Raw genomic sequence first — 14,905 nt, forward strand, 5'->3', positions numbered from 1 at the left:
AAAGAAAATATTTCAGGGTAGTTATGCAAATTCTTCAGTAAAGTTAATTAAGATAATGTGTCTAATATATATTTTAATGGATTTCAAATCAAGTGATTCACAAAATTTTATCCTAGAAATTTAAACCCAAGAGTCCTTTTCTAAAAGTAATAGAAATACAGGATTCTTACATGGTTCCCCTCTAAATTTTCTGCAAAACAATCCATCTAAAAAAACCAGGTATAATACAGTAATGCTGGGTTTTCTCCCCACAGAAAATGACAGAATGCTAATAATTTTTGTGGACATATGCAAGTTTCTAATCATCTTCCAGATTTGTTAGCCTTCCAGCAGCATCCGTGCTCTGCCTCAGAGGAGCAGGGCTCAGAGAGACCTGTAGGAAGCTGGTGTAACTCAGAGAAACCACACAGCCCACAGTGTTTACACTCAGAAGCCTCATCGGATCAGATCTTTCTCTGATAAAAAGAGTGGGTCATCAGAAAGTATGCTTTAGTTCCCCCAGCAGCAGAGGTTTGTGAGAATCAAGAAAATATTTTCATCTATTGGGCTAATGCTTCCTTTAAGTACATAGACAGCAGGCCAGTTACACAGAGAATTACATATCAACATATGTATTATATAGCAACAACTATTTTCTTCTTTTTTTCAGCATAACTCCCCTTCCAGTGATGACAGTTCAGACTACAGCCATGACTCTGATATTGAGCGTACAGAAAGACCACATAAAAAGAGCAGCAGCTCTTCATACAGAGATTATGATTCTTCATTCAGTCAGGTAGTATTTTTTTAAACTGATTTTTCGTGTCTTTATTTAGGTGTAATGTAAAGGATGCAAATGTCAATGCTGCAGTGTTTGAAGGTTGAGTCGAGCTAGACTGTACTAAGAGGAAACAGCTCTTGAAAAGCCACCTTTAAATATCTAGAGGTGATTCTGCTTTCTGATAGTTCAATTTGTCCTGGCTTTTCTCAGTCTGTGCATTTTGATAGCCTTCCTGAGACCACTGTGGGAAATAGAACGCTGTTCTCTAGAGCTGTGATAGAACAACTAGAGGCTTGGTGAAACTCTTGTGCTTCCGAGGAGAGGAGACTTGCAGCCTGCAACCATTCTAGAAACCTTTCCTGGGCTCCTCTAGCCCAGTTTATTAAGAAACGGAAGATCCTGTCTGCAGGAATTAGAGAAGGGACAGTGCTGGCTTATGAGTGGTTGTAAGCAGTATTTAATCTAGACTGAGTGAGACAGGGTAGGTTGTTCCATGTGTGTCCGAGATTGTAACTGTAAGGACGCATGAATGGAAAAAATCTATTTTAATCATAGTTCATGTAAGTAGTACTTAGAACTGCATACGTTAAAGTGCTTTGTCAACCCCACTGAAAAATTTCCTGGAGTATAGATGCTGATGCTGTTCTTTTTTTGTCCTTTTTGCTATTTTGATGCATTCAGAATCAAAAGTACTGATTTTTAATAAATGGTGGATTTTCACTGCTTATTATCAGTGCTTGTTTGGGCAAATCTGACAGACAGCATGACAGTAAAATGGTGAAAACAATTAGTTTTGTAGAGCAGTTTGGAGGGATGTTTTTTTTTCAGTACTGAGTTGCTTCTGAACAATGCAATCCCTTTCATACAGCATGGACACGTATCAGGAAATTACATGAGTTCACAGAAAATGCAACATAAAAAAAATATTAAAAGTAAAGAGTATGACGACTATAGTCATTACAGTGATGAAAACTTTGGTAATTATAACGAGGAAGAAAAGGATGAAGATTTTGCTGATCAGCTTAAACAATACAGGCAAGCTAAAGAGACCTCCAGTACTGATTTAGGATCTCCATTCTCGAAAGAACCAGTGAAAAAACAGGGGATGAAAGGGATCCAGAAAGGTAAGATAATTTGAATCATTAACTGTAGTAATGGATGGTGGCAGCAGTTGTATCATGCATCATTTCAGGATGTTGCTAGCCAATCTCTAAGATCCCTTCCAACCCAAACTAGTCTCTCATTCTGTGTTTGTCTTGAGAGTGGAGTGAAGCAAGCTGCCACTGGTGGCTTTCCCATGAGCTTCCAAGCATCCTTAAGTGCTAATGCTGCTCTTTCGGAAGGTATAATGTCACATGGTCACACTGATGCATATATTGAAGGAAAAGATCCAGTGTTGGGTAATGTGTGTGTAGTAAATAAAGAAATGAAACCCTGTTAAAAATACAAGGTCTTTGTTGTGTAGCTGCTTGAGTAAGAAATCACAGGGCTGTAAAGCGACTTTCTGGTATAGATTATGAAAGTCTGAAATGAAACTTGATTGGGGAAAGGAATGTAAATGTGCCAATTCCAAAATCTGTATTAGCCCCCCCATCCCCAAATAAAGTACCTAGAAATGTTTATAGATGCCTGGAAGTTTTTATTAGTGTGCCCTACAAGTATGCCAGTATCCTATTTTTCACAACTTTTCTTGCATTGAAAGCTGGTCCAATATAAATGGTGGTGAAAAAATATTCCCCTTAAGCAATACATTCCTGAAATAGTCCTACTCACCTTATTTCATGCCTTGCTTATGTAAAGCAAGTTATGGAAACATTCTTGTTTGCACCTTTAATTTGGTGTCTGATGGTTTCTTCACCGTTATGCAATTGTTGGAGCCAGCTGACATCTCTAGCCTCTGCATGATGGGTCTTTGACTCCCTGGGCCTCTTGTGTTTCTCTGTACTGCCCAGGGGTGTGGGAACTCAGGCAGTGGAGCCAGTGTGTACCATTGACAGAGGGTGGCTCATGTACCACCCATAAATACTTGTTCTTGGGCCTTTTTTTTGTGGGAGGTACCCCTGCCCATGCTGGGGGGTTGGAACTAGACAATCTTTAAGGTCCCTTCCAAACCAAACGATTCTGAGATTCTATGACAGCAAATTCTCATTTTAGAGAAGCCATTGATTCAATTTGCAGATTTTTCTCCCTTTAATCGTAGCTAAAAGTTTGTCTCCCAGGCAAGATCAGAGCAGGATTTTGTATGACAGCATGAACACTTTTCTATTTCTCAGGAAGGTACCATGTGTTACACAAAGGTACTAAACTGTCTTCCATTTACTACAGTGAAGATTTATTGCACTCTGTTTTGGTTCACAATAAAATAAATTGGCAAAAGACTGGCAAAATCTTTTTAGCTGAGGCAAAAATTACTTTTCATGTGCTGCTCAGTAATAATGCTTAAAAGTCTTTGTCTGCAAGTTACCAGAGATAACCTCAGTGGCTGCTGAGTGTCTGAAGTGGGTGTGATGTCCACAGGACATCTGAACTGCTTTCCTTTGGTTTTAAATTGCTGAGAAGGCAGATACTCTGTCTCAGTGGTTTTAGTTGAGATCAGGACTCCTGCTGTTGTGCTGGTAGCTGGATAATTGCCCTCTTGGGGCTTCCCAGCAGTTACCATTGAACATTTTTATACTTAAAGCTATTCTGTCATATTGTCTTAGGTTATGATCTTGGATTTCTTTGACATTGTGACAATGAAACATGCACCCAAGTGTTAATTTTGCTGGTTAGTTCTGTGTTCAGGAAGTGTCCAAATCGCACAAAGTATTTCAGGTGTTTGGGCCGGTTAGAAATTGCATGTCTGTGCTTCTGATTGTGAGATGCTCCTTGGAACAAGATTAATTTTATATGCGGTCTGTCAGGCTGCTATTGATTTGAAGAGCTTTTCAAAGAGCAAGCAGTTGTGCAGAATAACAAGGGGCTGGTGTGGTTGCACTTGCCAACTTGAGATTCAAGATGGTATTTAGGAGTTCAGATTGCAAAAAGGTAGGTAGTTTGTTAGGTTTGTCTGTAGCTGATGTCAGTAGATAACCATTTTTCTTCACATTCTGAGGTAATTTTTTAAAAGAGGTCACTGCTGTTTTTCAGGTATTTCTCAGAGAGGTGGTAATTACAATGTTGGTCGAGGACGTGGAATGCAAAAGAAGTTGAAGCGTAAAGATCGTGGAAGGGGAAGAGGGGGTAATAAAGGATCTGATGGCTTTCATGAGGTATGTGGAATTAAAGTTGAGTTCCTAATGTAGCTATTTCAAAGGACTGGATACTTTGCTTTAGCAGAAGAGTGTTTAAAAATACATCTATTTAAACTTTCTTTTCTTATTGAGAAAATTATTAGAATTTTCCAACACTTGGTGTACAAAGTATAATTGATAACTTAAGCCAGCATACAGTTTGCTTGTTTTTCTTGGAAATACGAAAGTGGTGTATGAGCTTTGGGTTTGAGTGGTGCATGGACTTCAGTGTTAACTGTGTCTGAAATAAGGTGGTTTGCTACTGTTAGTTCATCACAGAGTTTTCAGCACAGCAAATTGACACCTTCACAGCTTTTTCTAGTTCCCATCTGAATCATGAAGAATTCTCCTTCTCTTTCCATAGCTGTGACTGTGTGGAATTGGAAGTTTACATGGCGTTGGCTTTCATTTAGTACTTCTTTGCACAAGAATTAGAGAAAATAGTGTTCAGTATTGTCACGGTGTGTGTACATTTATTGCTCTAGTCTTCATTTAAATGAAAAACAATGGATCAAATCTATCTGTGACTGAAGAACATTATGTAAGCCAAATTACACTAAAGTCTATACACTGCAACTAAAATGTCTGTGGCTGTGTTCCCTCCTGCCCTTGAGAAGGCACATGATTGGCTTATTGCTAATGTGGCAACATGTGATTCAGCCACATTAATTTTTTCCTGTGTTCTCCAGCTGGCTTCAATCTCTGGGGCTCCTGGGTGGTACTGATCAGATTTTCCTCTCCCTGCCCTGGACATGGTAGGGAAGAGGGCAGCCATTGGATCTGTTAGGATGATGCCTTGTTTGTCAGATTTCTTGCTGTGGCTGCAAACCGTGCCCTGTCCTCCAGCTCTGTCTCCCAAGTCTTGAGGAGGGGTGGAGGCAGCTGCAGGCAGGTCCCAGCAGGCCGAAAACAAAAAGCTGGGCTCCTGGCTGCAGCGAAATAATGAATTGTGTGATGCCGGTGCTGAGCTACCTGGTGTAGAGGGGTAACCACTGAGGCTTCTGAGCTGCACAGTGATGCACAGGGATTCTGAGGGACACGGTGGGAGTGTTTGAACCTTCCTTGGGCCATTGTTTCAAGTGCTTTGTGGCATGGGATGGTCAGGTTTGCAGTCCTCCCAGAGATATTTGGAGCATCATGTTCATGTGATACTTGTGTTAACCTTGAAGGTCAGTTATTAGATTCAAAGCTGCTTTGTTTGAAGCAGCTGAGATTTCTCTGAAGTTAATGTGTTCAGAGTAGAAAATGGATCTTGACTGAGCCAGGAGAGGCATTTCTAGCTCAAAGATTTCTGCTTCTCAGTGTCAAAAAATGACTTAGTGTTTAAGTTTTGTGACATTGCTTAATTTGCCAAGCAAAACGAGACCAGAAGCTTGATGTGCTGGTGGTCGTGTGTGCCCATGATTCAGTGTGGTGACCATGGAGGACCACATCCATTCCATTTCAGAAGTTCCTACTCAGCTCTTGGGTCCCTGCTAATTTATGTGAAAATGGGAATCAGTTTATAAGAGGGAACAATTCTTTACTTCCTCTCTTCTTGGCCTCACATTATAAACAGGTTATTTTTCTTCTAATGGGAGAAAAGATAGATAAGCTGGAGATAACAATTGCGTGCGAAACATGTAGAAGGGAAGGATTGGCAAAGTAGAGCCTTGTGGTTAGGATGGTGGCCTGGAAGCCTGGATGGTTACTCAACTCCTGGCTGTCTGCAGGGGTGCCATTTGTGTCTGTTGTAAAGTAAGAAGTTCCTGATTTGATTGCATTTATAAGAAAGAGTCTGTATTAAAGCACCTGAAAAAATATGTGTGTTTACTTTGTGGATATAATAATTTTAAGAAGTTAAATCATGTTGTAATTAAGCACATTTTGGTGTAATTAGTGCATCAAGTATGCTCTAATATTTTTGCAACTCTGTTTAATAAGTAAGCATCAGTAGGCTGTTCATTTTTCTTACAGGATGGCAAACCAGTGAAGAAATGGGTTAATATGAGTCAGGAGTTCATAAATCAGCATACAGTGGAACACAAAGGCAAACAAATTTGTAAATATTTCCTTGAAGGGAGATGTATTAAGGTAATTATGTCCTGTGTCTGTGGGTGTGAGGACGGGGCAAGATGCTCTGGTCTTTTGGGCTTCAGATGATGCAGAGGAAACTTGTATGTTAAAACTCAGTGTTTTGATTTTTAATGTTTTATATATTTGTAGATAAATGGCAACAGAAATACCTGTGGAAAATCTCCCCTGCTGTTACGCATTTTGAATTATGACAAATTCTATTAAAAGTTATTGTCTTTGCTTACTAGTGTATATAGAAAAAATGTGATAGTATTATAAACTTACACTGACCATGTATCATTTGTAACCATACAGATCCTACAAGGGTGGAATGTGTAAATAGGCAATGGCTTCTGAATGTATTAGCTTATTTATTTTGTATGTGCTACTGCTAATTTTGAAACACTGAAGGAACTTCTAATTATGCTACATTATTTCTCTCCCTGAAGTAAACAAGTGTGGTTGTAGTAATGGTTCCCCTACCCAAAGAATCATCTTCCTTCAGCCAGCAAGTGGAAGGCAGCAGAAAGAAGAGAATGCTATTCAGAGCAGTCAGCTGCCAAGCAAAAGCCCTAGAAAGACAGTCTCTTATTCCATTAAAAAAAATTGCTGTTGCTTCCTTTTGAAGCTTCTGCTGCCGTGGAGTTGAATCCTTTGATGTGAAACTAGTTCAGTCAGTTAGAAAACACACTTGAGAAAAGCTGCATGCTTCTTGAGTAAGTGAGTGCATAATTTCTGTTTGGTTCCCCTGTGTTTTTAGAGATAGAAGATTTTCTGTTTCTTTTTCAAATGGTCAAAGTTAGGCTGAAAAGTAGTATGCTTTTTTCCCAAACCCGGAGGGAACTGAAAATAGTGCATTTGTTGCTGCTTTTATGTGTTTTTGTATGCCATGCTGACTGAGATGAGTATCTGCTGCCACCTTCAGTTTCAAAACAAGTGGCTGAAAGAGCACTTAGTGTATTTTTCTTGAAAATAAATAAAAAATATGCAAAGACCTCTACAGCAAAGTAATCCCAATGTGTAACTTGATATGGTTGATATTTTTATTTGGACTCTGTTTTTCCTACATGGAAGAACCTTAATGCTTTGCTTGTTGGACAAGTTCTCCCACACAACCTTAAAACAGAATCAGGTTTTCTGATAAGTGCATAATTACTTATATTGAAAATACTTTCAGTAAAGTAGTTGTTTAAATACCTTTTGAATGCAGATTACTAGGTGGAGACAAAGGAGAGGACTAGTACTGTAAGGCCAGCTTGTTTTCTGTGACTACTGCATTTATTCCTTATTGAATCCTGATTCAGGAATTGTTCCTCTGTGTCCAGACCCACTGTTCAATTTTTAGGGACAGGCTTATAATACAGTTCTCTGTTAGTAAAGTTAAAAAGTTTAAATTCGGCTAAGGAGGATGTTTTTCTTTAAATAAGAAGTGAAATTACTCAGCATTTCAGATTTATCATGTTTTTTCTTGTTTTTATTTATAGGGAGAGCAGTGTAAATTTGATCATGATGCAGAGATTGAAAAGAAAAAGGAAATCTGCAAGTTTTACATACAGGGTTACTGCACCAAAGGAGAGAACTGCATTTATTTACACAATATCCTTTAAAAAATATTTTAATTAAACAGAAAGCTTGAATTTACTCTTTATTGATGTGATTTTTAACACGTGTGTTATTTACTTACGAGACTATGTCAAAGACTATGTAGGTTTACTACGAGATTTTTTTTTTTGCTAAAATACTTAGGAGGAGAAAGTACGTATAAAATTAATAGTTTGTTTTTAGCTTTTAAGGATTTTCAATGTTTTAAAAGATAAAACTTCTTGAAGTTAATTGTATTTGTCCACAAACTCTTAAAACCCTGATCTGTTCTTGTTTATTGTAAAGGACTTGTATTTGGTTCTATTTTAGAATCAAGTCACAAATAATATTAAGGCCACAGTAAGGTAATCGATAGTAGGGCATTAAATGGAAGTAGGAGGTGAATTGGATATTAGCTTTCAAAATTCTTAAGCTACTAGTTTGGAAAGATTAAGTACTGGTGAAGAATGGAAGATAGCTGTCAGCTGAATGTTACAAACTTGCCAAACAGCGCAAACTAGAACTCAGCCTTTGTTAGCAATCCTTAACACATTGCTTACATGAATTCCCTTGCAAGTTCTACCACACAGGAGCAAAATGCTATCAAGGAGATAAGTGCAAATTTTCTCATGCTCCCCTGACTGCAGAAACAAAAGAGCTATTGGATAAGGTGAGCACTTTATCGTCTGTAACCACAAGGTTTGTTGCTAGAAATCACAGGGTGGGTGAGGGGGCTGTGTGTGTGTGGAGCTAGACATTTTAGTGGGGTTTTGGGGAGTGTGATGCTCAACAGTAACAACGTTAAGCTTCCCTGGGGTTCTCTTTAGCACAGTTGGTCTCTGACCAGGCTCAGTGCCAGGAATTCCCATTTTGCCATCAGTTATTCAGGTGTTTTTTTAGGCATATCAGACTTATTTTCAAAACTCAAGCTTTTGCCCATTAAGTTTTTTAAAAGTAATTTTCTGTGGAAATCTTCGTGTACTCCATAACAAGAAGTGTGGCTTTTCTGTTGTCTGCCTTTAGTTGCCTAGAAGTTAGATATCATCTGACTGACTTCTGCTCTCAGGGTGGAGAAAGGAATGAGGTGCCTCCTCTGAATGATTCATGAAATCCTGGCCTTTGTGTTAAGTAGGATATTCGTGTCTCTCTCTGGTTACTCTCCAACAGGCCTTAACAGAGAAGTGACCTGAATTTAACACTAGAAACATGATGAATCTTAGAATGAAATATTATGAATCTTAGAATAAGTCCTTCAACTTCCAGCACTTAAAATTCCTGTTTGAAGGAAATGGACTTGTGTGAAATCATCCTTTCCTGACTATAGAAATAATTGTCTTCCTGGCTGAGAATCTATGTTGTACATACCTAATAATAATAGATATATAATTTACCTGAGTTTGATGTCAATGTGTATGGTATTGTAGCAGGTAATTATATTTAAATGGAAAGTGCAAGGCTACATTGAACTGCATATACTACAAAGTTAATGAAGTGTTTGCTACATTGCTTTGTTCTAGGTTTTGAATAATGAGGAGGAACCACAAAATGAAGATGAGAAAGAACTGGAGGAACTCAGAAAGCGTGGCATAATTCCTCTCCCTAAGCCACCTCCGGGTGTTGGACTTCTGCCAACCCCGCCAGAGCAATATCCGTTTTCTGAGTCTGACATAGAAAATTACCAAGATCCTTCAGGAGAATATAAGAAAATCCCGTCTCTCTTTGAAATAGTTGTGAAACCTACTGTGGATTTAGCACACAAAATTGGAAAAAAGTAGGTTTTAGAAGTTTGTGTAGAGCTCTTCTTAAAACATGGCTGCATTTAACCAATTCTCTTTGTTTCTATCAGAAGTATATACTGCTGAGTATACTGCTAAGTTACTGATCTGTCAGATACTGGCCTTTGTAATTGCTTTCCGTATAAGAGAACTTACTGGGCCTTGACCTTCCAGAAGGTCACTCCCACAACTTTTATTTTGGCTCTGTGCTTGCCTTGCCCATCTCCATTTGCAGGGTGAGCCAAGTTGATTCTCTTCTCAAGTCTTTATAATTAGCTTTTTCTTGACCAGAGCTGATTGACACTACTGATGGAGACTGTTGGGTTTGGGATGTTTAAAAATCTAAGTTGCAGAAGATGTCTGGTTCTGCATCTGCTAATATTGAAAAAATGTTTTACTTCCAGACAAGCTCTGGTGTGTGTAGTGTATATAGTTACTCTCTTTCCAAATTATTTTGCTTATTTCAGATTTTTATCCAACTGAAGATCAAATAAGTACAGATGGACATCTGTAAGAGTGGGGAGGGGAGGAGGTAGCTAATAGGCTGTTGATGTTTGTAGGTGCAAAATTTTATTCTCTTAATTTTCTTTTGCCTCCAGGCCACCAACCTTCTATAACAGCGGCTCCCCACCGAGACCGCCATTTCAAGGAAATGATCCCCATTCTCAGCATATGTACAACCCAGGTTCAAGCCCAGGGCCAGGACCTGGCATGTCCCAAGGGCACAATGGGCCACCAATGCACCCAGGTTCTCCTGGCCATCATCCCTGTGGAGGGCCTCAAGGCCCAGGAATGAAAAAAAACACAGAGTCCCCCTATGCAGGGTGTGCCACCAGGCTTCCTTGGCCCCCAGAACCAGACTGGAATGCCTATGCAAGGACAGCAGAGTGGGCCACCTCTCACCCCACCAGGGATGGGCGGATCTTACAATGCCCCAGGAGTTCAAGGACATATGGTGAATATGCCAAGGGACAACCATTGTCCTCCGGGGCCACAGTACCAGCAGATGCCTGGTGAGCGGCAGCCGAACATGAACTACGAACCCATCCAGAACCCTGCTGATTTCTATGACAATTACTATTCTCACCAAGCTGTGCATAACTTCCAGCCAGCTAATAACTCTGGTGGTAAGGACGTTTAAAAATTGTTGCTCTCTGAGATGGCACTTTGCAGTGATGTGTTATTAAAATATCACTACTCCAAAGCTGAGCAGCTTTGGGATAGAAAGCCAAACCTCCTGGAATGTCTTTAGTGTATAGGCTTTTTCAGCTGATGCTTTCCACTTGTGTAGTATGTCACATTAGTTTTGGTTGATTGTGCCTTATGTTCTGCTACTTCTTTTGTAGATTAGCTGCTAACTGGGTGTTTTTGTGCTGCAGATGGGACATGGCATGGAGAATATACAGATCACCAGGCTCATCTCATGGCTCAAGATCCACACCAAGGTGGAGGCGAGTCAGACTGCATGAGTAGCCACATGGGCCATAAACCAGCCATTAATGTTCCAGATTTTCTTCCAGCAATGCAGAAGGCCCTTTATGTAAGACTTAGTCAAAAGCATCAAAGAGATGGAGACTCTGTCAGCAGCCAGGGACAGAGGGCAATGAGCAAAGATGAAGGTAAAGATGATTTTTTACGAGTTCTTACTGACCATGTGTTAGTGGGCAGTAAGGCTATTGACTTGGATTTTCATCACTTTACCATTCACATTTATTGGGAGTGTGCAAGTACCAACTCAAATATTTTCAGCTGAATAGCTTTGCTTTCTTTTCTAGCTTGTTCTTGGATTTTAGTATATGCTTTAATGACTGTGTTGCAGTTCAAAGTAAAAAGAGCTGTGGATAATTTTTGGATATAGTTTGTACTTCTAAAAGGTTCTGTTGTTGATAACTCAATTGCTTCTTAAAATCCATGGGCTCTGTGTCCAGAAGTGCATCTGTCTGCTCTCTGGCCAAAAGTCAGTCGCTGTATCAAATTATTTCAAGGACAATAACAATTCTGATCAACTATCTGGAGGTGCAGCCCTTCAGGCTGCTTACAAAACCAGAGTGACCTACTCTGAGCAGAAGACTTCTCACCTGGCTGAGAAGACTTGGGAGTGACTGGTCTTCCAATCTGGAGGGCTTTTGGAAGGCAGAGTAATGGAAAAGTGTCCCTGTTAGCCACCTCCATCAACATGGTGCTCCCTGTTGTTGAGTATTTGTATGGTACAGGAAGTATTGAGGAAACATGCGTTATTGTGCATTAGGTAGTGGGAACAATGGTGCATTTTACCTTCATTTCTCATCTTATGAGCCAGAAAAGACCACTGGTCTCCTTCAGTGAGTAGGTGAATGTGGGATGTGGACCTGAGCACACAGCTGTGTTGATAGGACTTACCAGTAAGTAGCAGAAGGTAGTTGAGAATTTATCCTTGAAAATGAAATATTAGTATTTCTTCCCTTCTCAATCTTGACCTCTCCCCAAAACCTTGCAGTTTGGATTGTAGTAAGTTAGCAAATTCCACATTTCCAGTTTATCTGTTTTTGAGACTACTGTAAGGTGCCATTTTTGTTCTATCATCCTGTAGTTAAGGTAGTTTTAATCAAGACTCAGATTTTGCTTTTTTTTTTTAATAGTAATGGTAGACATAATTTGAAAGCAGGTTATTTTCCCAGATTAACAGTCAGAGAGATATTTGAAGAGAATGCAGCACAGTTTGGGAGTATCTCAACTAGCTACTGTTTTTTTTGTTACGTCAGTTCTTCATTGAAAGGGATTTTTGTCATTTTAGAATACAATTATAATACAAGGGACTGGTGACTTAACATCAGGTCTGCTTGGTTTGATTTTACTGAGGTGTCATGCTTTATGTGAGTAAATGTGTTGTATTCCACGGTGATCATTTGCTTGAATAATTTTTATTTTTTTTTTTCAGATGACAATGTCAACTGGTATTCTAGCAGTGAAGAGGAAGAGGGGAGCAGTGTTAAATCAATACTAAAAACCTTGAAGAAACAAAGCGAAAATTTCAGGAATCGGCAACAACATTCCACAGATCAGCACATGCTTGGTATTCCTACTGATCCTAGGCTGGCAAAGGAAAAAGGTGCAGGGCCTCAGGCTGCTGACCCCAGACTTCGGGCTTCTCCAAGGTCCAACCCCAGAAAGCCTTCAGAATCGGCGTCTCTGGACCCACGGCTCGTGCGGGACCCCAGGATGCACAAGGTCAGTGAGGGTGCTCATGCCAGCTCATCCCTTGCGGGGGCAAAGCTCGACCTACACCACGCACACACTGGGGTGAAAGTCAAGCAGAAAGGGATGGATGATGATGAAGAGGACTCGGAAAGAGAGCTGAGAGAGCGAGCTTTCCTCATACCTTTGGAACCTTTGCCTGGTGTCACATTAAGGGACCCCCGATCTCAGCTTAGGCAGTTCAGCCACATCAAGATGGATGTGACCCTGATGAAACCAAACTTTGCTAAGCATATTGTCTGGGCGCCTGAAGACTTACTCCCCGTACCTTTGCCTAAGCCTGACCCTGTCTCTTCAATCAATTTACCTCTTCCTCCTCTCATTGCTGACCAGAGACTTAACAAACTGCGGAATCTGAAAAACGATCCCCACCCAAATGCGATGCCGGCTGACCCACGCCTGGCTGCAAAGGCCAAAAACAGCTTAATGGGCAGGGGTGGCTATTTGGATCCCTCTGCAGATTCCCACGCCAGCAGCTCCAGCAAATTAGGAGACCCTCGCTTACAGAAAAACGTGGATCCCAGACTCCACAGACTGTCAAGTGCAGAAGCACACCACGGAGCCGCCAAGGATTCCCACCCTCCCAAGTTCGACCCCCGTCTCACCAGGTCTGCTGCTGGCTCCTCACAACCCTCGGAAGCTGTGGCGGCTAAACCTGATCCGGATGCTCTGCCTCCCTACGCACCCAAACTATCCTCCAGTGGCGTCAGGCTGGGAACTCCGGGCTCCATCCTCAGTGGTATTAGCTTGTATGATCCAAGAGATCACAGCTCAACATTGGACACAGCTCCAGCCAGTTCAGGAGAGAATGGAGAGAACCAGAAAAAAAGTATTTTGAAAAATTCTGGTAAAAATGAACCCAGCCTCTCAGAAGATTCATCACCGCAGAAGGCTGCCTCCAATGTGGAAAAAACCACGGAAGGATCAGCAGAAGGTGCTTCGGATAAAGCAAACAGCAGTGGTAAATCTCAGGCCAAACACTCCAGCGCTGCTCCTGCGGTGCACAATCTCCCCATCCAAGCTTTGTCGGGATTAATCCGACCGCAGTACAGCGACCCGAGGCAGGTCAGGCAGCCGGGACAGGTAATGCAGGCACAGGATAGCGATCCCAATGGGGAATCAGATGATAAGTCCTTAAAAGATGTTTTCAAGACTTTTGATCCAACTGCTTCACCGTTTTGTTAGCAATTGATTTTAAGTCTTTTTACTGTTGTGAATATTGCAGTTTTCTGCTGTTTTGTAACTGGTTTACCTCTTTGCTTTATTTATTTTTAAATTATAATTATCAACACTTTTCAGCTGCTAATCTCAGAACCACATGCAGTTATACAGTATGCTTTAGTGTTTGCAAAGCTGTGGTATTTTCTATATAATACTTTTCCAATTTCAGGGAGACTAATAATTGACATGTAGAAAACAACAAAACCAACCCCACGTATCGTGTTAGAGCTGATAAAAGCACTTTCATTGTAAATAAGTCATTAAGAAAGTCCGAAGACCTGTATATGTGTGAGCTGTCTCTTTCATAAACAACATTTAGATATGATTGCCACATTTGTATGATTGTATAGATACAAGCAATATTATGTACATTACTGTGAGAGACACTGTTTGACCTGGATTGTCCAATGCATCAAGCCAAACCTACTAACGGATTTAAAACCTTTGGAAATTATGTAAAAGGCACACATTGATCCTCCTTTTCAGATCAGTTGATGTAAGACATTGACAGTTTTTATTCATGCAGTCAATATTCTTAGTGTAAAAGAGACCTATATCGCATATTGAGGATTAAAAATGTCATATCTTTTAAAAGTATTTTATTCTATCCTGTATAAAGAAGAAATTGTGAAGTACATACCTAGAAGAAAGTTACTGTTAAAAGTGGAGAATACCTAAGTTGTCTAATACAAAAGGTTTTTATTTAATTTTTTCACGCATACACAATTCTGATTAGTGCTATAAGTTACATTGTGGTGTTCATGTATTTCAATGTATTTTTGTATTCAGCTGCTTAATTTGTATTGCTTTTTTTGTATTGATGTAACTGCAGTACTTGTATTCATGGTGTCTTTATGACATTTTTAACAAAAAAATTAAAAAGGGTACAGTTAAATTCTGGTAATGACTGTGATGTTGACATGTTGACAGCTAGTTCAGTGCTGGGGAGACAACAGTGAGGTGTCTGCAGGATGAAGGTGACTAAACTTGTTTTTGCTGTGTTCCCT

The 14,905-nt window shown here is 40.1% G+C and overlaps 1 protein-coding gene across 1 annotated transcript in view; it reads left to right on the plus strand.

The window, feature by feature from the left end:
* The window catches only part of LOC104395037 (zinc finger CCCH domain-containing protein 6-like), a 25,357-nt gene extending 10,469 nt beyond the window's left edge, over positions 1–14,888 (plus strand). Inside the window, 11 exon segments of the mRNA XM_010004707.1 lie at positions 650–775; positions 1,629–1,884; positions 3,890–4,011; positions 5,989–6,105; positions 7,572–7,683; positions 8,229–8,338; positions 9,186–9,439; positions 10,043–10,238; positions 10,240–10,570; positions 10,823–11,062; positions 12,361–14,888. Coding sequence (XP_010003009.1) covers positions 650–775; positions 1,629–1,884; positions 3,890–4,011; positions 5,989–6,105; positions 7,572–7,683; positions 8,229–8,338; positions 9,186–9,439; positions 10,043–10,238; positions 10,240–10,570; positions 10,823–11,062; positions 12,361–13,862 — 3,366 coding nt within the window. The 3' untranslated portion in view covers positions 13,863–14,888.
* The last annotated feature ends 17 nt before the right edge of the window (positions 14,889–14,905 follow it).

This window comes from Chaetura pelagica, unplaced genomic scaffold (genome assembly GCF_000747805.2).
Source record: "Chaetura pelagica isolate M959 unplaced genomic scaffold, ChaPel_1.0 scaffold171, whole genome shotgun sequence".
NCBI lineage: Eukaryota > Metazoa > Chordata > Aves > Apodiformes > Apodidae > Chaetura > Chaetura pelagica.